At 46.7% G+C, this 24,592-nt stretch overlaps 1 protein-coding gene across 1 annotated transcript; it reads left to right on the top strand.

Annotated features, from left to right (window-relative positions):
• The first annotated feature begins 6,176 nt into the window (after positions 1 to 6,176).
• Positions 6,177 to 10,856, top strand: LOC140420493 (uncharacterized). The gene is made up of 2 exons (XM_072504498.1): positions 6,177 to 6,396; positions 9,051 to 10,856. The coding sequence occupies exon 2, from the start codon at positions 9,376 to 9,378 to the stop codon at positions 10,840 to 10,842; it is 1,467 nt and encodes a 488-aa protein (XP_072360599.1). The 5' UTR covers positions 6,177 to 6,396; positions 9,051 to 9,375; the 3' UTR covers positions 10,843 to 10,856.
• Positions 10,857 to 24,592: the final 13,736 nt, after the last annotated feature.

Here is a 24,592-nt window from a genome sequence, read left to right as displayed (position 1 = left end):
GCCCCCAATCTATGTTCTTCAGTTCCCGCCTAATATTGTTATAATTAGCCTTCCCCCAATTTAGCGCATTCACCCGAGGACCACTCTTATACTTGTCCACCAGCACTTTAAAAGTTACAGAATTGTGGTCACTGTTCCCGAAATGCTCCCCTACTGAAACTTCTACCATCTGGCCGAGCTCATTCCCCAATACCAGATCCAGTACAGTCCCTTCCCTAGTTGGACTATCTACTTATTGTTTTAAGAAGCCCTCCTGGATGCTCCTTACAAACCCTGCCCCGTCCAAGCCCCTAGCACGAAGTGAGTCCCAGTCAATACTGGGGATGTTAAAGTCTCCCATCACAACAACCCTGTTGCTTTTACTCCTTTCCACAATCTGTCGACCTGTCTGCTCCTCTAACTCCCGTTGGCTGTTGGGTGGCCTGTAGTAAACCCCCAACATTGTGACTGCACCCTTCTTATTCCTGATCTCTACCCATACAGCCTTGCTGCCCTCTGAGGTGTCCTTTCGTAGTACAGCTGTGATATTCTCCTGAACCAGTAGCGCAACTCCACCACCCTTTTTACACCCCCCCTCTATGTCGCCTGAAACATCTAAACCCTGGAACGTTTAGCTGCCAACCCTGTCCTTCCCTCAACCAGGTCTCTGTAATGGCAACAACATCATAGTTCCAAGTACTAGTCCAAGCTCTAAGTTCATCTGCCTTATCTGTTATACTTCTTGCATTAAAACATATGCACTTCAGGCCACCAGTCCCGCTGTTTTCAGCAACATCTCCCTGTCTGCTCATCCTCAGCACCATCCTGGTCCTATTCCCTAGTTCTCCCTCAATTTTTTTCCCTTCTGACCTATTGATCCGGTACCCACCCCCCTGCCATACTAGTTTAAACCCTCCCGTGTGACACTAGCAAACCTCGCAGCCAGGATATTTATGCCTTTCCAGTTTAGATGCCACCCATCCTTCTTGTACAGGTCACACCTGCCCCGGAAGAGCTCCCAGTAGTCCAGATAATTGAAACCCTCCCTCCTACACCAGCTGTTTGGCCACGTGTTTAGCTGCTCTATCTTCTTATTTCTCGCTTCACTGGCACGTGGCACGGAGTAATTCCGAGATTACAACCCTAGAGGTCCTGTCATTTAACTTACTGACTAGCTCCCTGAACTTCTGCTGCAGGACCTCATCCCCCTTCCTCTATGTCGTTAGTACCAATATGTACCACGACCTCTGCCTGTTTGCCCTCGCCCTTCAGGATGCCCGCTACCCGTTCTGAGACATCCTGGACCCTGGCACCAGGGAGGCAACATACCATCTTGAAGTCTCTTTCACATCCACAGAAGCGCCTATCTGTGCCCCTGACTATAGAATCCACTGTGACTATTGTTCTTCTGCGCTTTGACCCTCCCCGCTGAACATCAGAGCCAGCCGTGGTGCCACTGCTCTGGCTGTTGCTGTTATCCCCTGATAGGCTATTCCCCCCAACAGTATCCAAAGTGGTATACCTGTTGGAGAGGGGGACAACCACAGGGGATTCCTGCACTGACTGCCTGCCCCTCCTGGTGATCACCCATCTCTCTGCCCACACCTTGGGTGTGACCACATCTCTATAACTCCTATCTATGACGCTTTCCGCCACCAGGTAATAAAAATCACTTACCTTCCCAGGATGCTCTCTGGTTCTCTCCCTGCAGATTAACAGTTACAGGCCAGAAGAAAGAAAACAAAACGGTCGGAAAAAAGCACCTTCTCCCACTCTGTACCGAATTACCTCACTGCACCAAATTACCAAGTTCCAATTCCCACTCTGGCTGTGTCTCACTCAGGATGTGTCTCCTTCATGTGCGCAGCAAATGGAGTTTAATGGGGGAAATGTGAAATTGTCCATTCTGGCAGAAAGAATAAAAAAAGCTTATGATCAAAATGGTGAGAGATTGCAGAGCTCTGAGACTCAGAGGGATCTGGGTATCAACCACAAAAGACGTGTCGATAGGTACAGTAAGTAACTAGGAAAGCTAATAGAATGTTTTTTTTTAATTGTTCTTTTATTAAAGCTTTTTATCAAACAAATTTTTACATCACTAATAACAGAAAAATAAACAAAAAATATTTAATAACAAACAAAACCAGGTGGCTGTTATCATTATACAAAAAGAAAATATACGTTAAATAGACAGTTCCCCACCTGAGCCCCCCCCCCCCCCCACCCGATTGCTGCTGCTGACATTTTACCGCTCCCCTAGAAAGTCAAGGGACGGTTGCCACTGCCGGGAGAACCCCAGCAAGGACCCTCTCAAGGCAAAGTTTATTCGCTCCAGGCTGAGGAACCCAGCCATGTCACTAACCCAGGTCTCCACACTCGGAGGTTTCGAGTCCCTCCACATTAACAAGATCCGTCTCCGGGCTACCAGGGAGGCAAAGGCCAAAACCTCGGCCTCTTTTGCTTCCTGCACTCCCGGATCCTCTGCCATCCCAAAGATCGCTATTGTTGGACTCGGCTTCACCCACATGTCCAAAATCCTGGACCTAGCCCTTGCAAAGCCTCGCCAGAATTCTTTAAGCGCCGGGCATGCCCAGAACATATGGACATGGTTCGTCGGACTCCCTGAACAGCTCGCACACCTGTCCTCCACCCCAAAGAACTTGCTCATTCTCCCATCATCATGTGAGCCCGGTGTACCACCTTAAACTGAATTAAGCTGAGCCTGGCACATGATGCGGACGAATTCACCCTGCCCAGGGCATCAGCCCTCAGGCCCTCATCTAGCTCCTCTCCCAGCTCCTCCTCCCACTTGCCCTTCAGTTCCTCCACTGAGGCTTCCTCCGCCTCCTGCAGCTCCTGATAGATGTCTGACACCTTCCCCTCTCCTACCCAGTTGCCAGACACCACCCTGTCCTGTATCCTTCAAGGAGGTAGCAACGGAAATGTCCCCACCTGTTTTTTGAGGAAGTCGCGGACTTGGAGGTATCTGAAGGCATTTCCCGGGGGTAGGCTGAACTTCTCCTCCAGCGCCTTCAAGCTAGGGAAAGTCCCATCTAGAAACAGGTCTCCCATCCTTCTAATGCCTGCCCTATGCCAGCCTTGAAACCCCCGTCTATCAAGCCCGGAGCAAATTTATGTTATTCTGTATCGGGGTCCACACTGAGGCCCCCACTTCCTTCCTGTGCCTTCTCCACTGACCCTAGACCCTCAGCGCTGCCGTCACCACCGGGCTCGTGGTGTATCATAACAGCGGTGCCGTAACTAGTGCCCCTAGGCTGGTGTCTTTGCATGACGCCGCGTCTACCCGCCCCACGCCGACTCCTCCTCAACTACCCATTTCCATGAAGAGAGACCTCTTCATTCACCTGAGGAAGGAGCAGCGCTCCGAAAGCTAGTGACATCGAAACAAACCTGTTGGACTTTAACCTGGTGTTGTAAGACTTCGTACTGTGCTCACCCCAGTCCAACGCCGGCATCTCCACATCATGGCACCCATTTCCTGATCATGGCCACATTAGCCGCTCAATAGTAGCCACAGAGTTTTGGCAGTGCCAACCCTCCCCCCCCCCCCCACCCCCGCTCCAAACAAAGTATTTTAACTTGCAGGGTCTTGTTTGCCCACACAAATCCCATGATAATCCTGTTCACCTGCTTGAAGAAGGATTTGGGGATGAAGATGGGATGGCACTGAAAAACGAACAGGAATCTGGGGAGAAGTATCATCTTCACAGTCTGCACCCTTCCCGCCAGGGAAAGCGGGAGCATGTCCCACCTTTTAAAGTCTCCCTCCACCTGCACAACAAGCCGAGATAGATTGAGCCTGTGCAAGGCATCCCAGTTCCTAGCCACCTGTATACCTAGGTAACGAAAGCTTCCCTCCGCCATCTTGAGCGGGAGCTCCCCCAGTCTCTCCTCCTGGCCCCGAGCGTGGATTACAAAAAGCTCACTTTTCCCCACGTTCAACTTATCCCGAGAAGCTCCCAAAGTCCCTTAGGATCCGCATGACCTCCCCCATCCCCTCTGGCGGGTCCGAAATATACAACCTACCTAACATTTCCCACAGGTACTCCCATTCCACCCTGTCAAAGGCTTTCTCTGCGTCCATTGCAGCCACTACTTCTGCGTCCCCTCCTTCTGAGGGCATCATAATAATATTCAGGAGCCTCCTCACATTTGTGTTCAATTGCCTGCCATTGACGAAACCCACCTGGTCCTCCTCAATCACTCCCAGACGCAGTCCTCTATTCTGGTAGCCAAAATGTTTGCGAGCAGTTTGGCATCCACATTGAGGAGGGATGTCAGCCTGAAGGACCCACATTGAAGCGGATCCTTCCCCCTCTTCAAAATCAGTGCCTGCGACATCGTTGGGGGGAGGGTTCCTCGCTCCTTTGCCTCGTTAAAGGTTCTTAGCAGGAGTGGGCTCAGAAGCTCCGAGAATTTCTTATTACATTCTACGGGGAAGCCGTCCAGACCCGGGGCCTTGCCCGACTGCATACTTGCTAGGCCCTTAACCATCTCCTCCAACCCAATCAGAGCCCCCAGTTCCTCCACCCGCTCCTCGTCCACCCTTGGGAACCTCAATCGATCCATAAATTACTTCATCCCTTCCCCTCCCCTCGGGGGTTCTGACTCGTACAATTTACAGTAAAACTCCTCAAAGACGTCATTGACCTTCTCTGGGCCCAAGAACGTATTACCTTCCTTATCCCTCACTCCCCCGATCTCCCTGGCCCCATCTCTCCTGCGAAGTTGGTGCGCCAGCATCCTACTTGCTTTCTCCCCATATTAGTAAACTGCCCCTTTCACTTTCCTCAACTGTGCCTCCGCCTTCCCAGTGGTCAGCAAATCGAACTCCGCCTGTAATCTCCGGCGCTCCTTTAGCAGGCCCCCCTCGGGGGCCTCCGCGTACTTCCTGTCTACCCTAAGTATCTCTCCCACCAGCCTCTCCCTCTCCGCTGTGGGATCTTTAACATCCACCTGATCGTGACAGACAGGGCCTCCGTTTAGAATCTTATTTGAATCTTATTATTAGGGGCTGGTTTAGCACTGGGCTAAATCGCTGGCTTTGAAAGCAGACCAAGGCAGGCCAGCAACACAGTTCAATTCCCGTACCAGCCTCCCGAACAGGCGCCGGAATGTGGCGACTAGGGGCTTTTCACAGTAACTTCATTTGAAGCCTACTTGTGACAATAAGCGATTTTCATTTCATTTCATGTATTTGAAAGAGGGCTGTTCTGACAGTACAGCACTCCCTCAGTGCTGCGAGGAGGAATGTTGGATGTGATTTTTGTCCTCGGGTCCCTGGATTGGTACTTGAACCTACAACCTTCTGACTCCGAGGTGAGAGAGCTGCCCACTGAGCCACAGCTGACATTATAGACAAGACAAAGTCAGAAAGTGAAAGTTACCCTTTAAAACCCCCATCCTTTGCCTCCAGTGCCTAAATATAATAAAAACCCCAGTATAAATAACATGGATTTGACTGACAAATGTTGAGGTGTTGGTTTCGAGTCACAAGGTTTGACTTCCCATTTGAGCCTCGGGCACCTTTCTGTCTCTCTGTTGCTCATGTCAATGACAGGCAGCGACGGAGCTGAGGGCTGAATTTAACTGAGAATAACGCTCCAGTTGGCAAACTTCCATGAATGTCACACAATTTATGTAAAGGGCTAAATCCAGATTTAGAGAAGACAGATTTTTAATTGGTAATGGATTGAAGGGTAATGGGGAACTGGCAGTACGGTGGAATTAAAGCCTGGATGAGAACAGCCATGATAGAATGGCAGAGCAGACTTGATGGGCCAAATGGCCTAATTCTGCTCCTATATCTTATGACTTTATGAAAGGGGGAGACATTGATTTGCTCCCAGATGTTGCCCAGAGGAGGAAGTTTTAGTCTGAAACTCATTGTCCAACCTCCACATTGTGACATCACGAAGGAGCTCGTCCTCTGAATCAGCCAATAGGAATAAAACTATTCCGCAGTGACGTCACTGCATTTGAGCGCACCCACCCGGCGCGAGGACACGGGAGCCCCGCCCCCACCCTTTTGTTCTCCCTCCCCCGCCCCCACCCCTTTGTTCTCCCTCCCCCAGCACATCGTCAAGATGGTTTCCAGGCAACCGGCTGACAGCTGAGGCCAGAGCGAGAAGCCCCTCCCCCAACTCAGGACTGCGCATGTCTCAGAGAGAGGGGTATCTGCGCATGTACAGGGTGAACTCAATATCTCTGACTTTACCGCTGACTTGTGCCCAATGGAAGATTGGAGGACCGGAAGGACTCTGTTTCTCCGCCAATCAGAGCTCCCCCATTGTCTCAATGCGGAAGCTGGACATGGAGGTTTCTGCCCAGCAAAGCTGTTGTTCCTCCAACCCTGAATGAACTTGAGCTGCACACAGACTCCTGTCTCCAACATCTGTGAGTAAAACACTTTCTTTTCTCCCCTTTTACCATTTCTTTTCTCATTCAGTTGGTCACTTGCAGCAACTGAAGGGAAAGGAAGTGAATCCTGGGAGGGTTCAGACTCTGGAAAGCTTGGCCCAGGTCTCTCTCTCTCTCTCTCTCTTAAAGACATTGACATCCTTTGCTCCCTCAGCTTGACACATTTATTTGTCTGGCTAAAAAGACAGTCTTTTTCCTAATGTTCACAATTAAAGGGCTGGTTTACCAGGCTGACAGTAAACAGGGCAAATCCAACTCAGCCAATTACTTCTCTGTAGGTCTACTGTCCATCATCAGCAAAGTGATGGAAGGAGTCATCAAAGTTGCTATTAAGTGGCACTTATTCTGCAATAACCTGCTCCTGGACGCTCAGTTTGGGTTCCGCCAGGGTCACTCAGCTCCTGACCTCATTAAACCTTTAGTTGAAACTTGGACGAAAGAGCTGAATGCCAGAAGTGAGGTGAGAGTAACTGCCCTTGACATCATTGCAGCATTTGACCGAGTATGGCATCAAGGAGCCCTCGCTAAACTGGAGTCAGTGGGAATCGGGGGACAACTCTCCACTGGTTGGAGTCATACCTGGCACAAAGGAAGATGGTTGTGGTGATTGGAGGTCAATCATCTCAGCTCCAGGACATCACTGCAGGAGTTCCTCAGGACAGTTTCCTCAGCCCAACCATCTTCAGTTGCTTCATCAATGATCTCCCTTCCATCATAAGGTGAGAAGTGGTGATGTTTGCGGACGACTGCACAATATCCAGGCTTGGCCTAATAAGTGGCAAGTTACATTTGTGCTACACAAGTGCCAGGCATTGACCATCTCCTACAAGAGAGGATCTAACCAACACCCTTGACATTCAGTGGCATTTCCATCGCTGAATCCCCCAGAACCAACATCCTGGGGGTTACCATTGATCAGAAACTGAACTGGACTAGCCATATTAATCCTGTAGCTCCCAGGGCAGGTCAAAGGCTGGGAATCCAAGGTGAGTAACACACCACCTGATGCCCCAAAGCTTGTCTACCAGACATCTACAAGCACAAGTCAGGTATGTAATGGAATACGCTCCACTTTGCTGGATGAGTGCAGCTCCAACAACACTCAAGAAGCTCAACACTATTCAGGACAAAGCATTCAAACCTTCCATCACCGAAAAACAGTAGCAGCTGTGTATACCATTTACAAGATACACTGCAGTAACTCATAAAGATTCCTCAGACAGCACCTTCCAAACCCACAACCACTACCATCTAGAAGGACAAGAGCAGCAGATACATGGGAACGTCACCACCTGGAGGTTCGCTTCCAAGTTACACACCACCCTGACTTGGAAATATATTGCCGTCCCTTCACTGTCCCTGGGGCAACATCCTGGAATTCTCTCCCTAACAGCACAGGGGATGTAGGGCAGCATGGTGGAGCAGTGGTTAGCGCTGCTGCCTCATGGCGCCGAGGTCCCAGGTTTGATCCCGGCTCTGGGTCACTGTCCGTGTGTAGTTTGCACACACACCCCGTTTTTGCGTGGGTTTCGCCCCCACAAACCAGAGATGTGCAGGGTAGGTGGATTGGCCACGCTAAATTGCCCCTTAATTGGAAAAAATGAATTGGGCACTTTAAATATGTAAAAAACAAATTTAAAACAAACAGCACAGGGGATGTACCTACACCTCAAGGACTGCAGCAGTTCAAGAAGGCAGCTCACCACTACTTCGGAAGGGCAACTGGGGATGGGCAATAAATGTTGGCCAAACCAGCATTGTCCACATCCCGTAAATTAATTTTTAAAAATTTAATGTCGGACAGAAATATGTCTCGTGTTATATGGTATGTATTATATATATTATTGATGGTTCTGTAATAAAATACATGTATTACTATTTCTAGTTTTGTAAATAGTACTGTACCTTCATTATATATTTCCAGTCATACAGTCATTGCAGCACTGACAGAATCCATTTGGTAACTCAAGTTAATGCTGACTCTCTGTACAGCAATCCAGTCAGTCCCATTCCCCCTCGATATCCCTGTTCACCTGAAAGCTTATTTTCTTCAAGTGACCATCCTATTTTATTTTAAATTATTGATCATCTCGACTTCCACAACCCTTGTGGGCAGTGAGTTCCCTGCCATGACCACTCCATGACTAAATAAAATTCTTCCTCAGAATTTCCCTATCTCTAATCACTAAATGTACTTATGTGGAGATTCTCTACTCTTGTACAGGTTTTAGTGAGTTTAGATTTGTTGATCAGCACCTTCAGGAAACTTGGGAGGGTAAGTAAGTGAATACAGTCTGTATATTACACACATTTTTCATCCAGTAATATAGACCTATATCTGTCTGGCAGTCTGCATGAAGATTTTCAGGTCTCTGTGTCCAGGACAGGAAGCAGTGAGCTTGGATCTGTCAATCAGCCTGAATCACACCTTCAGGAGAATTGGGGGGGGGGGGGGGGGAGGGTGAATATTAGATACAGCAGAGTGAGAATGGAGGGAGAGTGTGTGGGATTGCGATTTAGAGCATTTCAGGGAAAGAGAGAGGAAAGAATGTTCGATAGACACTAGAATTGTCTGTTCTGAGTTTCTAACCTGTACTGACAATGATTACTATTGTAAAATCAATTTGCAGGAAGTTCAAACGAGAGGAGTTTGAGGCCGAGATCTCAAACAATATCACATCAAGAACTGACTGATTCCCTCAATTCTTGGAATGATCGGCCTTTGAATCTAGAAGGAGAAATGTTTGTCTATTCTGTCTGCTTCAAGAGATTTTAAACAGTGTGTCTGGAAAAGCACTGAGACACACACACACACCCGTGTGAGACTGTTACAGAGCACTGACTGGAAAGAGCTTTAACCAGTGACACAGCCTGAAAAAATACTACACCATTCACAGCAGGGAGAGACTGTATAGGTGTTCTGTGTGTGTACGAGACTTCAACTGATCGTCCAACATGGTGAGACGCAAGATCACCTGGACCATGGAGAAACCATGGAAATGTGAGGATTGTGGGAAGGGATTCACAGCCCCACACGAGCTGGCAAGGCATCAACGCAATCACACTGGAGTGAGGCCTTTCACCTGCTCTCAGTGTGAAAAGGGATTCACTGACATTGGCAGCCTGCAGAGACATGAACGTATTCACACTGGAGAGAGGCCTTTCACCTGCTCTCAGTGTGAAAAGGGATTCACTGACATTGGCAACCTGCGGAGACACGAACGAGTTCACACTGGGGAGAGGCCATTCACCTGCTCTGACTGTGGGAAGGGATTCACTCGGTTATCCCACCTGCAGACACACCAGCGAGTTCACACTGGAGAGAAGCCTTTCACCTGCATTCAGTGTGAAAAGGGATTCACTGACATTGGCACCCTGCGGAGACATGAACGGGTTCACACTGGAGATAGGCCTTTCACCTGCTCTCAGTGTGAAAAGGGATTCACTGACATTGGCAGCCTGCGGAGACACGAACGAGTTCACACCGGGGAGAGGCCATTCATCTGCACTGTGTGTGATAAGGGATTCACTCAGTTACACTACCTGCAGAACCACCAGGTCGTTCACACCGGGGAGAAGCCGTTCATCTGCACTGTGTGTGATAAGGGATTCACTCGGTTATCCCGCCTGCAGACACACCAACGAGTTCACACTGGAGAGAGGCCTTTCACCTGCTCTCAGTGTGAAAAGGGATTCACTGACATTGGCAACCTGCGGAGACATGAACGAGTTCACACTGGAGAGAGACCTTTCACCTGCTCTCAGTGTGAAAAGGGATTCACTGACATTGGCACCCTGCGGAAACACGAACGAGTTCACACTGGGGAAAGGCCTTTCACCTGCTCTCAGTGTGAAAAGGGATTCACTGACATTGGCAACCTGCGGAGACACGAACGAGTTCACACCGGGGAGAGGCCATTCATCTGCACTGTGTGTGATATGGGATTCACTCAGTTACACCACCTGCAGAACCACCAGCGAGTTCACACCGGGGAGAGGCCATTCATCTGCACTGTGTGTGATAAGGGATTCACTCAGTTACACCACCTGCAGAGACACCAGCAAGTTCACACCGGGGAGAAGCCGTTCATCTGCTCTGTGTGTGATGTGGGATTCACTCAATTATCCAAACTGCTGAGCCACTATGTCACTCACACCAAGAGCAGGCCCTTTAAATGCTCTGACTGCAGGAGGGGTTTCAAAAGCTCTCAGCTACTGATGTCCCACCAGCGCTTTCACTCTGAGGAGAGACCGTTCAGATGCTCTCACTGCACAAAGAGCTTTAGAACCTCATCCAACCTGATGAAACACGAGCGAGGTCACACTGGGGAGAGTCCGTTCACCTCTCCGACTGGGCAAAGATTCACTCAGTCATCACTTGCTGAGCCACAATGTCACTCACAGCAACGAGAGACCCTTTAAATGCTCAGACTGTGTGAGTGGGTTTAAAAGCTGTCTAGTACTGATGTCCCACCAGCGCATTCACACTGAGGAGAAACTGTTCAGATGCTCTCATTGCACAAAGAGGTTTCAAACATCATCCACATTGCGGAAACACCAGCGAGTTCACACTGGAAAGAAGCCATTCACCTGCTCTCACTGTGGGGAGGGATTCACTCAGTCGTCCAACGTGCTGACACACCAAAGGGTTCACAAGTGATGATGGGTTAGATTCTGCTGTTATTCCTGCTGTTAACTACATCCAGGACTGAACATGGAGCGGGTGGAGGGATTTGCCTCCTCGTCAACTCCTGGTGCTTGGATTTGGCGACCCTGGCGAACTACTGCTCCCCGGATCTGGTATACCCGACTGTGAAGTATACCAGTCCATACTACCTTCCGCGGAGTTCACTTCTGCCATCATCACGGCGATCTACATCCCACCCCAGGCGGAAGTGAAGAAGGCGCTTGATGAATTGTACACCGCCATAAATAATAATGAAGCAGAATACCCGGAGGCCTTGTTCATCGTGGCCGGGGACTTTAACCAGGCCAACTTCAAGAGTGTACTGCCAAAATTCCACCAACACATCTCTCCTGACTGGAGCCCCAACATCCTTGACCACTGCTACACAAACATCAAGGACGCTTCTCGATCCATCCCCTGACTGCACTTCGGAAAATCGGACCACATGATGGCGCTCCTTCTCCCGGCATACAAGCAGACACTTAAGCGGAGAATCCGGTTAAGAAGGTCGTGCAATGCTGGTCCGAGGCAACCGAAGAGCTCCTATGCGACTGCTTGGAGTCAGTGTGAAGAAATTGAGTTCTTTCTGTCCAGTCTGGTCTCAATCAAAAGCTGAGTTCGGATTTAGAAATTCCTTTAGTTTATTTCAAATAGCTTGCAAGCTTCCACTCCCTCTGATGAAGCAGGTGACCCATGTCCCTTGAAATTCCCAGAGCGAGTGAGACAAAGGGAGGCAACACACGTGGTCTTTAGTTTACATTCATGCAGTATCAAGTTCCACATACACGAATACAAGATTCCGATAGGCCCTTTCCTTGACCTGGTCATATAATCTAACTGTCACTGATTCTGATAGGCGCATTACACATTCCTTTCCTTCCTCTGGGCCTCTGCCTCCCAGCATCCTTTGTGCAAAGAACCAGTCCCAATAGCCACCCCTCCCCCTCTCGCCATGCTTTGCCCATCTCTTTGTTCACTCCCTGCAACCCAAATTAATGTCCACAATGCACTATTCTAACTGGTCATCCCAGTCTAATGCTCTTTTCTTTAGTTCAATTCCTCATTATCTTCTTTTATCATTCTATGATAACTACTATGCGCTCCCTAACCAACATTCCCTTCCGCTACCCGCCGACAACGGGACACCGGTGGCGTTGTGGCAGGTGCATTGGCCTGACGTCTGGGTTACGCTGCACCTCCGTTCCGTGCAGGTGGAGAACAGACATGTTATATTTTCTGTCACCTCTGCCACGAGGGTCTCTATCGCTAGAGAAATGTGTGGGTAGGTATTCCCCCTAATGGTTAAAAAGTGTGCTAACAATTCGCCAGACCAACAATAGTCCTGTTGCTGTCTCGATCCAAATTTGGAGTTTGGTGAGGCATACAACTCCCAGTGTCCATTATAAACATCCCCGGGTTAATAACCTGCATCAATGTCTGGTCTGAAAGACCATCCCGCAATTCATTACATTCCGTACAGAAACACCTCATCACATTTTTACAGCCACTGGCTCTCCGTCCGGGTTCCTTCTGGTTTGATGGTCGCCAGTAACGGGATGTCTTCGTGGTGAGTGGTGATGAGCCGAGTCTGTCGGCATCATCTGAGCCATAGTCATCTTACAACACATATTAAGGCATCCAATGATTGTACAATTATAATAACGAGTATTATCAATCTATGCATCAAGTAAAACCCCATGATGAGCTGTGAGAGCTGACTCTGAGCTGAATCCTACTGTAGGGTTTATATCCCCCTTCTAGTCGTACTGACTAGCAGCTATCCCCGATCCTTATCATGTGTGTGTATACATGTCGTGATTTGTAAACTGTGCACGGAAATCAACTGTAAATTCATCCATCCCGCAGACCAGTGGCGATAGACTCTTTTTGTATTGTTCTTGCCTCTTGCCTCGAGTCCAATCACCGTGAACCATAGCTGTCGCTACTCAGGAAGGTAACACAATAGCTATATCCGTGTGTTCCACTACCTCCAAGGCATCTGATTACCTTGGGGTAGCAGCACCGTAAAAGGTTCCTAATGTCCCTTAGAAACCGCACACAACTCAGTCCATCAGCGACCAAAAAGGTTTTCATCCCTCACTGGTATTATTTATGATATCATGTACTATCCACTGATTATCTTGCTTTATGAATTGCAGAAGCTTCAATCAATCCTGTTTTTATTCCTGACTTCCTCACACTAACGTCTAACATTGTCCTGAACCATGTAGTCTGCCAGCCCCGGTTTACATGAGACAATACTCAGTTTTCTTCAAATCCCTTTTGTCCGTTATCATTTTGCTTACAGCAGGGAGTGTATACTTGCCATTATTTGTTTGTTTGTTTTTCTACTTTGCAATAACACCACTTGCACATTCAATATAGTCAACCTTTGGGGTTACAACCCAATTGAATCCATACATAACAGTCCCTAACAACTTACAGGACATTTTGTCCGTAATAACTATTACACTCTCCAATGCAATATCATCAGCTAACGTGCAGTTCGAGATGTCTGATCGGAAGTTTCACTATTGAGGAATAATTTGATATTTTGATTTGTTTCTAACCAGTAAGGTTTTCCTTCTGGGCTCTGTCATTTAATTCCCTCAAATATGTAGCCAATTGTATCATTAGTTTTCACCCCCATACTGTCTAAAACATTCTTCTCTGGAGTGTAGTAGTCGTTCTTCGTCTGTGTTATTTTTGCTTCATCTGAAAACCAAATAAACAGGTCAAAGGCGGAGAGGGCCCTATTTCTTAATTTGTATCTTTCTATTCTTGTTTGGATGTTCCAGAAGTGCCCTCTTCAGGACTTCCAGATTTCTATTTAATTCCCTTCTCATCCTTGACGTACATCATACGATTAAGGCCTGTTAAGCCTCCTTCTCATATCGTTGCACCCCTGAGTGAGACTCGAATCTCAAACTCCTCTTTTACTAACTCAGTGATCCAAACGGGTCGAAACTTTCCCTGATACATGTCGGATATTGCTACTGCATGTACTTTAATTCCTTTAATTTTGATTATGACCGGATTTTTATTAAAGAAATTTCCAATCATGACATTTTCACTTCATCATCTGTCCTATCGATGCTGCTAACAGGTTTCAATTCCCTGGCATCCCGCTCCACTGATTACATTATACTAGTTAGTGCAGTTATCCCCTGCCACTCACAACCAAACGTTCCTTTTCCCTTGTCCGAGCGGTTTGAGGATATGACCTATCCTGTGGCACGGCATCATTGCAGTGATACAGTCTCTAAACACTGTCAGGCTAATTTTACGTCCCCGGGTCATCCCAACATCTCTTAAACTACGTACTCCCTCACTAATTGGTAGCACAAGTTTATCACTTATTCACAATCCTGCACATCCTTTCCCAATCACTCCGTCGTCAGCTTGGTTTTCTCTGCAGTAATTACAATTCATCATTATCACACCACCCCATGGTCAAAAGCTATCATGTGGTCACAAACTTCGATCATCAGTGTTGCCTGATGTTTCACAAAACAATCATGACAACTGAATTCCCCAAATTTCCCTGGGAGCCAAAGCATTTCCCCATTTCTGCCATTCTAAATGCAATATCAACTCACCTGAATGCTATATCTGCCATTCTCCTAGGTTTCATATGATTACTCCCTGTCCAAACTACTGGGCTACAGAACGTGCCAAATCCTTGACACGATGTTTCATTATGTTCACAATGAATCATTTTAACTGGGGTCCATTAATAACAGCCCTTGATCTATCATCCCATATTCTCAATTCCTTACTAATTATGTTCCTTCATTTGCTGCCGATAGGTTGCCAATAGATTATAATAATCCCTCGTTTATCATTTAATTGGGTCGGATGTTTTGGTTCTGATACAATTCCTTTGCTCCAGATGCCACTGATTCTCTAATTCAATGACCCCCATGCTGCTATCAGCTTTGATTAAAAAGTACAAATTACTTTTGCTGCTCCTAGGAAAAAGAGGGCCTGCATTCTCTCGTGACCATTCTTCCATCGGTGTCTCAGTTTTTTTTCTCTGCCACTCCCTGTTTCTCCACCATTTTCTTTTCTGAATTTTTTAAAAAATGGATGCCCCCCTGGCTTGTCCCTCATCCTCCTTAACTTTACTACCATCCATATATATCACCCAAACATTTACCAACTCTGTTCTGCTAACTGATTTATCAAGTTTCTGTCCCTTTTTAATGTTACGAATAAACATTAAGGCAGGGTTTAAAAGAATGGTTTCCCATCTTTCCCATTGAGCTGTATTCGCACCTTGCTGGCAACCCTGCCTCTTGGTCAACTCTGTCAATTTTTAAAATTCATTTGTGACATATGTTCTTTCCGGCTGATAAATGTTCAGTCTCTGCTTTCCTTTTTGTTATGGCTGCCAGACATTTTGCAATGTCCGAAAACCTTTGTTCAGCCCTTGACCAATTTCCTGTCAATGTTTGATAGGTGTCTGAGTATTATGATTAACAAGCACCATACCATATCCATTTGCGTACAGATCAAATTTAATGCTCAAATCGTCCTCTTCTAATGGCCCGGATATTGCTACAGCTGTTTTTAACTGGTCCAACCTCCTCTTCGGCAGAAGCTAGGGAATGTGGATTGGGAGCAGCTATTTAAGGGTAAATCCACATTTGAAATGTGGGAGTCTTTTAAGAAAAAGTTGATTAGAGTGCCCCTGAGAAAATCAGGGATAGAAATGGCAAGAATAGGGAACCATGGATGACGGGTGGAATTGTGAGACTAGCTAAGATGAAAAAGGAAGCATACGTAAGATCTAGGCGACTTAAAAGTGATGAAGCTTTGGAGCAATATCGGGAAAGTAGGACAAATCTCGAGATATGGACAGGGTGGATAGCAACAAACTTTTTCCAAGAGTGGCGGTGTCAATTACAAGGGGTCACGATTTCAAGGTGAGAGGGGGAAAGTTTAAGGAAGATGTGCGTGGAAAGTTTTTACACAGAGGGTGGTGGGTGCCTGGAACACTTTGCCAGCAGAGGTGGTAGAGGCGGGCACGATAGCATCATTTAAGATGCATCTAGACAGATATATAAACAGCGGGGAACAGAGGGAAGTAGATCCTTGGAAAATAGGTGACAGGTTTAGATAAAGGATCTGGATCGGCGCAGGCTGGGACGGCCGAAGGGCCTGTTCCTGTGCTGTAATTTTCTTTGTTCTTCACTGGTCCACCTAAAATCCCCCTATAAAGTTTCATAAATGGGTCTAGCATAAAGACCAAAGTCTTCCACTACTGGTCTCAAATACCCCCAAATTCCCATGATTTTCTTACCCTCGTTTCGTGAAACAGGCACTGCAATTTTAGCAGCTTTCTCTCTCATCCCAACACTGGCTTCCCCACCTGCCCTTGACACTGACTACCCTAGATATTCGACTTCGCTCCTGCCAATCTGGCATTTCTTTAACCCTATCTTAAACCCTGCTTCATTAAGTGTTTTAATAATTTTGGTCACTCTTTCAACATGTGTCCCCCTGATCATCATCTCCAATTAACACATCATCAATATATACTAAATCCAAATCATCTTTAATCAACTTCCTTACTATTGCCTGAAAGTGGTTCGGGGAATTAACATATCCTTGTGGCAATTTACAGTATACGTAATGTTTAATGCCAAAGGTAAATGCTGTCTTTTCCCTGCTGTCTGGGTCTAACGGAACACTCCCGAATCCGTTGGCTAAATCTATACTAATTAAGTAAGTTTTGCCTGCCACCTTCTCCAGTGTAGTTTGTGGATTTATTAAATACCGTTTATACTTTTTTTTTTTGTGACCGTTGTAATTCGTTACCATTCTAAATGTACCATCAGGCTTGCTAACTGCCTGAAATGGGCTATTCGTCGATGCATTTGTGACTTCTTGAATGATTCCCTGCTGTTCTAACTCTTTGATCATTATCTCCAGCTCGCATTTGGCACCTCGGGTCAAGGGATATTGCTTTTACGGCCTGTGTCGGTCTCCCTGGATTGTGTGCTGGAATTGTGTGCTGATTAACCCGGTGTCATTCTTTCTATTGCTAGGTTTGCTTTCCTTATTTCCTTTACGTTATCAATTGGTTTTAATACCTTCCATTTTTTTATTTCTGCATCTATTTTTATTAATCTTTCCCTGCCATCAGATTCTCATTTCCTGATACTGCAAGTAATACTCCTAATCTAAGCTCCGGTCCCATATCATTATTCCTTAAAGCTCCGTCTGCAATGTAGTTCACATTCTAAACTTCATTTCTTCTGCTCGCGACTTTCTGGCAACTCAGCGGGCACTAGGACCCAGTAGAGCTGTGCCGTATCACTTCCACCGACTACCTCCTAATACTGGTTACATTGGTCCCTGTGTTTCCAGCCCCTTACTGCCACAATGCCCCTCTCCACTATCCCAATATAACGCGAGGGCATGTTTTAATTAATTTTTCCTTGAAAGCGGTATCCTGCTACAGTCCCCATTCTACCTGCTCTCGGGACTGCCTACCCCTCTGGGGTCAGTGCTTGCAGCGTCCCCTCAAGTTCTGAGTGCTTATACACCAAGGCCCTACAGTAGTCGAATAGTCTCCAGTACTTGCCTAACCCCTCTTATGGTCTGGGTTTGGGCATCTCTAAAATGGCCTTCTCCTTTCCACTGGGATCTTCCTTTCCTCCTGTGTAATCTTAAAATAAAGTTAAAAATCCAGAGTCTTTGCTATATGAAAATCTCCGAATCTTAAATTTGATGTGCAGCGAGTTTACAGAGAAGATACTGAAATTTCTACAAATTTGGAGCACACAGAACAACATTTTTAAATGTAGGTACATCATGGCTGCCTCTAACAAAGGAGCACATGGACTCAGCCCACACCGAATGCCTGGTCTTCGCATTTTAATTTAGGTACCTTTGTTCTCTCCTTTTTTTAAGAGCAGCCAAGACTATGCCAAGTTGAAACTGATCATTTACAAATCCCAATTTATACATTTTGATTTTGCTTTTTGTTTACTTCCTGAGAATTGTGTTCTAAATAACTCCCACAATGTTAATCATTATTACTGATTTTCTAAAGAACTTTCAAATATTTACCCCATTTTAAATCTCACTTTAACTGCCGTGTATACCTCCTAATTGATGTGCAACTTTGTTTTGCAAAACACAACATTTTAAAAACTAGGACTACCAGAGGAAGTTCACAAATTCTTATTAAACACACACACACTCATTCATCCATCGAGATCTCCACTCAAACAAAAGGAGTTCAAAGCATTATACTTTCATTCATCACAACCAACTGGACAATAAAAGTTTGAATTTGCACAGAAACACAATGTGTTTTTTCCCTTTTCCCTTCTTCAAAACTGTAACGTAAATTTACACAATCTTCTTTTTTTCCGATACGGTTCTGAATTTTCCAAGTCTCTGGTTCCCCCTAGTGGCCATTCATCTCCCAACTTTTTTTCACTCATAAGACATATCTCCCAAGATCAAAATCCAATTCTGATTGTACGGAATTGAATTGTCTCCAGAACATTCCATCAGCGGTCCTAACTGAATTGTCTCTGTGACATTCCCTCAACCTGTTAAAGACCTTAACCGAATTAAAGTGTAATTTAATACAACCAATTTTAATTTTCAACCCACATGCACGGAACTGAACTATCACTGCAATATTTCCTCAGTTGCTAACTGAATTATTGCCTGATATTCCCTCAATTCTCGTTTAACCCTCAGCCGTACCTACATCGGCTGAAATTAAGTTTTCTAATCCGCCAGACTGACCTTTGATTTTGTCGAACGATCTTACCCGACCATAGGCGAGTGACCAAACCCGCTTCGGGCTACGAGGCAGGGGGAAACCGACGTGGTTCTTTATAATCTACTAACACCGTGGGCCCATTTCCCCTCTCTCCATCCAAGACTGGTTTAATTCTGATTTCGCGAATAGTCGGGAATTCGCTCTTGTAATCCCACTCCCGACACCAAATTACGATATTGAGTTCTTTCTTCCCTCAGTCTGGGATCAGTCAAACCCTGAGTTGGATTGTAGGTATTGATTTATTTTATTTCAAATAGCTTGCAAGCTTCATTCACTCTGATAAAAAAGCAGGAGACTACATGTCTCTTGAAACTTCCAGAGCGAGTGAGACAAAGGGAGCACAGCATCTGGTTTCACACACATGGATTCAGCATCATGTTTAACATACCCACGCCCAAATAAGGCAAGGTGGCAAATGCAAAGCTCCCATAGGCTTTCCCCACATTTCTTAACCTGGCCTGAGGCCCCTTTTCCCAGTATCCCCTGCAACAAAGAAATGGTCCTAGTGGCTGCCCATCCCCCTCTTCATGCTTTGCAAAATCCCAATTACAGGCAATTACAGACTGCTACCCATTTTCTCCAGCCTAAGCTAGAGATGTTTGAAAGTTCGCTAACCTAACTCCTTATTCTACTGTAATAAGATTTTACTCCTAACTTGGCCTAACTACCCATCATGCCTTTCTGTTCATTTCCTCACTGGCATACTCATTTAGGTTGGCCACTGAGTTCTTTAATATGGACCAGTCCAGTGATTCCAAGCAGTCGTGTAGGAGCTCATCCTTTGCCATGGATCAGCATTGCTCGACCTTCTTAACTGGATTATCCCGCTTAAGTTTCTGCTTGTATGCTGGGAGAAGGAGCACCGTCTTGTGGTCCGATTTTCCTAAGTACGATCAGGGGAAGGATCGGTAGGCACCTTTTGATGTTTGTGTAGAAATGGTTAAGGATGTCGGGGCCCCTGTTGGGACAGGAGATGTGTTGGTGGACTTTTGGCAGTACACTCTTGAGGTTGGCCTGGTTGAAGTCCCCGGCGACAATGAACAGGCCTCCAGGTATTCTGCTTCATTGTTATTTATAGCTGTGTTCAATTCATCAAGCACCTTCTTCACTTCCACCTGGGGTGGGATGTAGACCGCCGTGATGATGGCAGAAGAGAATTCCCATGGAAGACGGTAAGGGCAGCACTACACAGTCAGGTATTCCAGGTCTGGGGAGCAGTAGTTTGCCACGGCCGCCACGTCCGAGCACCAGGAGAAGTTGAGGCAACAAACTCCTCAAGACCCAGAGTCCTCAACGCTCCTTATATAACAAACGCTTCATTCCATGACTTATTCCTTTGAACCTCTTCTGGACCCCCTCCAAAGCCAGCACATCCTTCCTTAGGTACGGAGCCCAAAACTGCTCACAATATTCCAAATGGGGTCTGACCAGAGCCATATATAGTCCCAGAAGTACATCCCCAATTTTGAATTCTGGCCCTCTCAACATGGATGCCAACATTGCATTTGCCTTCCTAACTGCAGACTGAACCTGCACGTTAACCGTAAGAGATCCCTCTGTAACACTGAGTATTGCAATCTCTTCATTTAAATAGGATACTGCTTCTCTATTCCTCCTGCCAAAGTGACCATGTTCATATTTTCCCACATTATACTCCATTTGCAACTTTTTACCCACTCACTTAACATATCTGTGCCTTTTTGGAGATTCCCTACAACCTATTGACAATTTACAAAATCCCACACACAATAATGTGATGATGACCAGGTGAAGACGTGGAATATTTTGTATTCACTGAAGCAACAAATGGGACTCCGGTATCACACCTCAGTTGGAATTCTGCCACCACTGTGATTCACTTTTCCCACCGGCAACCCACACCTGCCCATAGCTTTCCCAGGGCCTGTGATGACTTCAATGGGAAAACCCATTGACAAGCTGCGGGAGTATAGGATCGCAATGCCAGCAATGGGGAGCCATAGAGAAGCAAGCGGCTGGGGAACCGGAGAATACTGCCCCTCATTAAAAATGGCACCTCCAACAGAGCAGCACTCCCTCAGCACTGCACAAGAGAGCAGCCATGCATTTTGTTCTCCAGTCCTGAATGAGGACATGAGCCCAGAACCTTGCAATTCAGAGGCAAGAGTGTTACCCACTGAGCCCTGACTGACAGTGAAGGTGAAGAGGACTGGGAGAAGGATGTGAGGAGCTTGAAAAGCATCACAGACCAGGTGGGCCGAATGTCCTGTTTTGCGATGTCCGTTCTATGTCCTTTCAATCAGTGAAATATTTCAGACCGGATTTGTTGATCTCACACCAAGGATTTGTTTGGGTGCGATGCTGAAAGTGAACTATTTTATTGCAAAATAATTTCAGCTGAGAGACCCTGAATGATTGAGGAGATATCACAAAAAACACTTATCGTAGAATTTACAGTGCAGAAAGAGACCATTCAGCCCATCGAGTCTGCACCGGCCCTTACAAGAGCAACCCACTCAAGCCCACGTAGCTACCCAATCCCCACAACCCGGCAACCCCCACTTAACCTTTTTGGACACGAAGGGCAATTTATCATGGCCAATCCACCTAACCTGCACATTTTTGGACTGTGGGAGGAAACCGGAGCACCCGGAGGAAACCCACGCACACAGGGAGAACATGCAGACTCCGCACAGACAGTGACCCAGCCGGGAATCAAACCTGGGATCCTGGAGCTGTGAAGCAACTGTGCTAACCACTATGCTACAATGCTGCCCAAAGATACACTGATAACCCAGCTAATCAGCAGCCCAACTGCTCCAACATCAAGGACATGACACAGGTTGTTCAATCCAAATCTGGTTCATTTGACCGAAATCCAGACATTAAATTCCAGCCCAGTTACAGGGGGCTCCAACATCAGCGACAATATGCTCCAATCTTTAGAATAAATATGGTTTGGTCCTGAATACGCAGCAATATCAGAAGAATCATTGACCCTCTCAAACGATAAGTCTCTGTCCCCTACACACTCCCTCCTCCCTATTGATGGTAACACTAATTCATCCCACTATCCTCCTCCCGCATTCCCCCCAGTTCTCCTCCCTGAAGGGGCTGATTCTCGGGTTCAGTTTCACACTCACCTATTGCCCTCCCCAATATGTCACCTGAAGTTAACAAACTGTTTTGCTAAGGGGGACGTCCCAATCAAATCCAGTGACTATACACATGTACTATGTGTCAGGTGGGGTTACATGACACATTTCTCCTCTTTTCATCCCAGTACCAGGAGTTTGGTGACGGCTCCGGATGATTAATGGCGGCCGGGGCACCCACAACCCCCCGCGCTGGGGAAACCGCTCTGTCCGCTGCACGGGCGGGTGGTCTGGGAGTGCGCATGTCCAACGGGAGTGGATGATGTGCATGTGCCATACAAAGACCACCCCCTGACCTTCCTGCTGGGGTGTTGACCAATGGGAAGAGTTGCAAGATCGGAAGGATTCTGGCCCTCCAATCAGAGCGTGGGCGTTGTGTGACTGAGCTTCACACAGACGGAAACTTCCTCCTGTCTCCAACACCTGTGAGTTAAAAACTTTTTCAATTGGTGACTTGCAGCAACTGAACAGAAGTCTACGTATTAAACACACTTTTCATCCAGTAATATAGACTTATATCTGGCAGTTGCAAGAAGAATTTCAGGTCTCTGTGTCCAGGACAGGAAGCAGTGAGCATGGATCTGTCAATCAGCCTGAATCAACACCTTCAGGAGAATTGAGAGGGCAAATATTGGATACAGCAGAGTGAGAATGGAGGGAGAGTGTGTGCGATTGGAGATTTGGTGCTTTGGGGATTGAGAGAGGAAAGAATGTTCCATGGAAACTAGAATGGTCTGTTCTGAATTTCTATTCGCAATTGATAGTGATAGCTTTTGTAAACGTATTTTACAGGATATCAGAAGAGGAGAATTTGCAGATAGAAACTCTATTGAATCGTCACGTCAAGAGTCTCTTAGTTCATCGGGGCCTGAATATCATTGGCCTTTGAATCTAGAAGGCGAAATGTTTCTCTGTCTTGTCTGCTTCAAAAGATTTAAAACATCAGTGTGACTGTAAAAGCACCAAGACATGCACATACCCGAATGAGAGTGTTCCAGTGCACGGACTGTGGAAAGAGCTTTAACCGGTTACACAGACTGAAAACACGTTGCATCATTTACAGCGAGGAGAGAATGAACCAGTGCTCTGTGTGCACATTTGTCAATTGTCAAACTTGGAGAAACACAAGAACACCCGTACCATGGAAAAACCATGGAAATGTGGGGACTGTGGAAGGGGATTCAGAGCGCAGTACGAGCTGGAAAGGCATAGACTCAGTCACACTGGAGAGAGGCCATTCATCTGTTGTGAGTGTGGGAATGGATTCACTCGGTTAGCCCACCTGCAGACACATCAGAGAGTACACACCAGGGAGAGGCCATTCACCTGCTCAAAGTGTGGGATGGGATTCACTCAGTTATCTCACCTGCTGCAACACCATGTAACTCACACCAATGAGAGACCCTTTAAATGCTCTGACTGTGGGAGTAGTTTCAAAAGCTCTCGTGTACTGATGATCCACCAGCGCGTTCACACTGAGGAGAGACCATTCAGCTGCTCTCACTGCACAAAGAGCTTTAGAACCTCCTCCGACTTGATGAGACACCAGCGAGTTCACACCAGGGAGAGGCCACTTACCTGCTCTGAGTGTGGGAAGGGATTCACTCGGTTATCCCACTTGCTGCAACACAATGTCACTCACACCAATGAGAGACCCTTTAAATGCTCTGACTGTGGGAGTGGCTTCAAAAGCTCTCAGGCTCTGATGATCCACCAGCACATTCACACTGAGGAGAAGCCATTCAGCTGCTCTCACTGCACAAAGAGGTTTAGAACATCAACCACATTGCGGAGACACAAGCGAGTTCACACCGGGGAGAGGCCGTTCACCTGTCCTGACTGTGGGAAGAGATTCAGTGATTTATCTGCCCTTATGACACACCAGCGAGTCCACACTGGAAAGAGGCCATTCACCTGCTCTGAGTGTGGGAAAGGATTCACTCAGTCATGTAACCTGCTGAGACACCAACGAATTCACAAGTGATGACAGGGGTTGGATTCTGCTGTTTTTGCTGCCGTTAATCACATCCAGGACTGAACCATGTTCATTCTGACACTTGGTGAAGTGGGAGGGTCGGAAGGTTTCTTTCTGCTGGACTGGCCGGTCTCACGACTTTGCTTCCAGCTGGCTGAAGCTCTTGAGCCTGGGAGAGCACATTTCCACTGAAATGATCCACAAAAGCTGCTGAAGGACATTTATTTTATCCTGGATAGCAAATAATGCTTTTCCTACCACTGCAGATAGATCGAAAATAAATACGTTTGTCTCTGTTCCATTGAGTCTACAGCACAGGGCCAGGCCAGTCAGCTCAATTGGTCTCTGTCAGTATTCATGCTCCAAATGAGCCTCCACTCACCCCTCTTCATCTCCCCCATCAGCATCTCCTTCTATTCCTTTCTCCCTCATGTATGTATCTCGCTTCCCCTTCAATGTATTCATGCTGTTCACCTCAACCACTCGCTGTGGTAGCGAGTTCCAGATTCTCACCACTCGCTGGATAAAGCGGTTTCTCATGAAATCCCTATTGGATTATTGAACCC

Source organism: Scyliorhinus torazame, chromosome 5 (genome assembly GCF_047496885.1).
Source record: "Scyliorhinus torazame isolate Kashiwa2021f chromosome 5, sScyTor2.1, whole genome shotgun sequence".
NCBI classification, from domain to species: Eukaryota; Metazoa; Chordata; class Chondrichthyes; order Carcharhiniformes; family Scyliorhinidae; genus Scyliorhinus; species Scyliorhinus torazame.
Note: the sequence above shows the minus strand (reverse complement) of the source record. Positions and strands in the feature narration are given on the sequence as shown.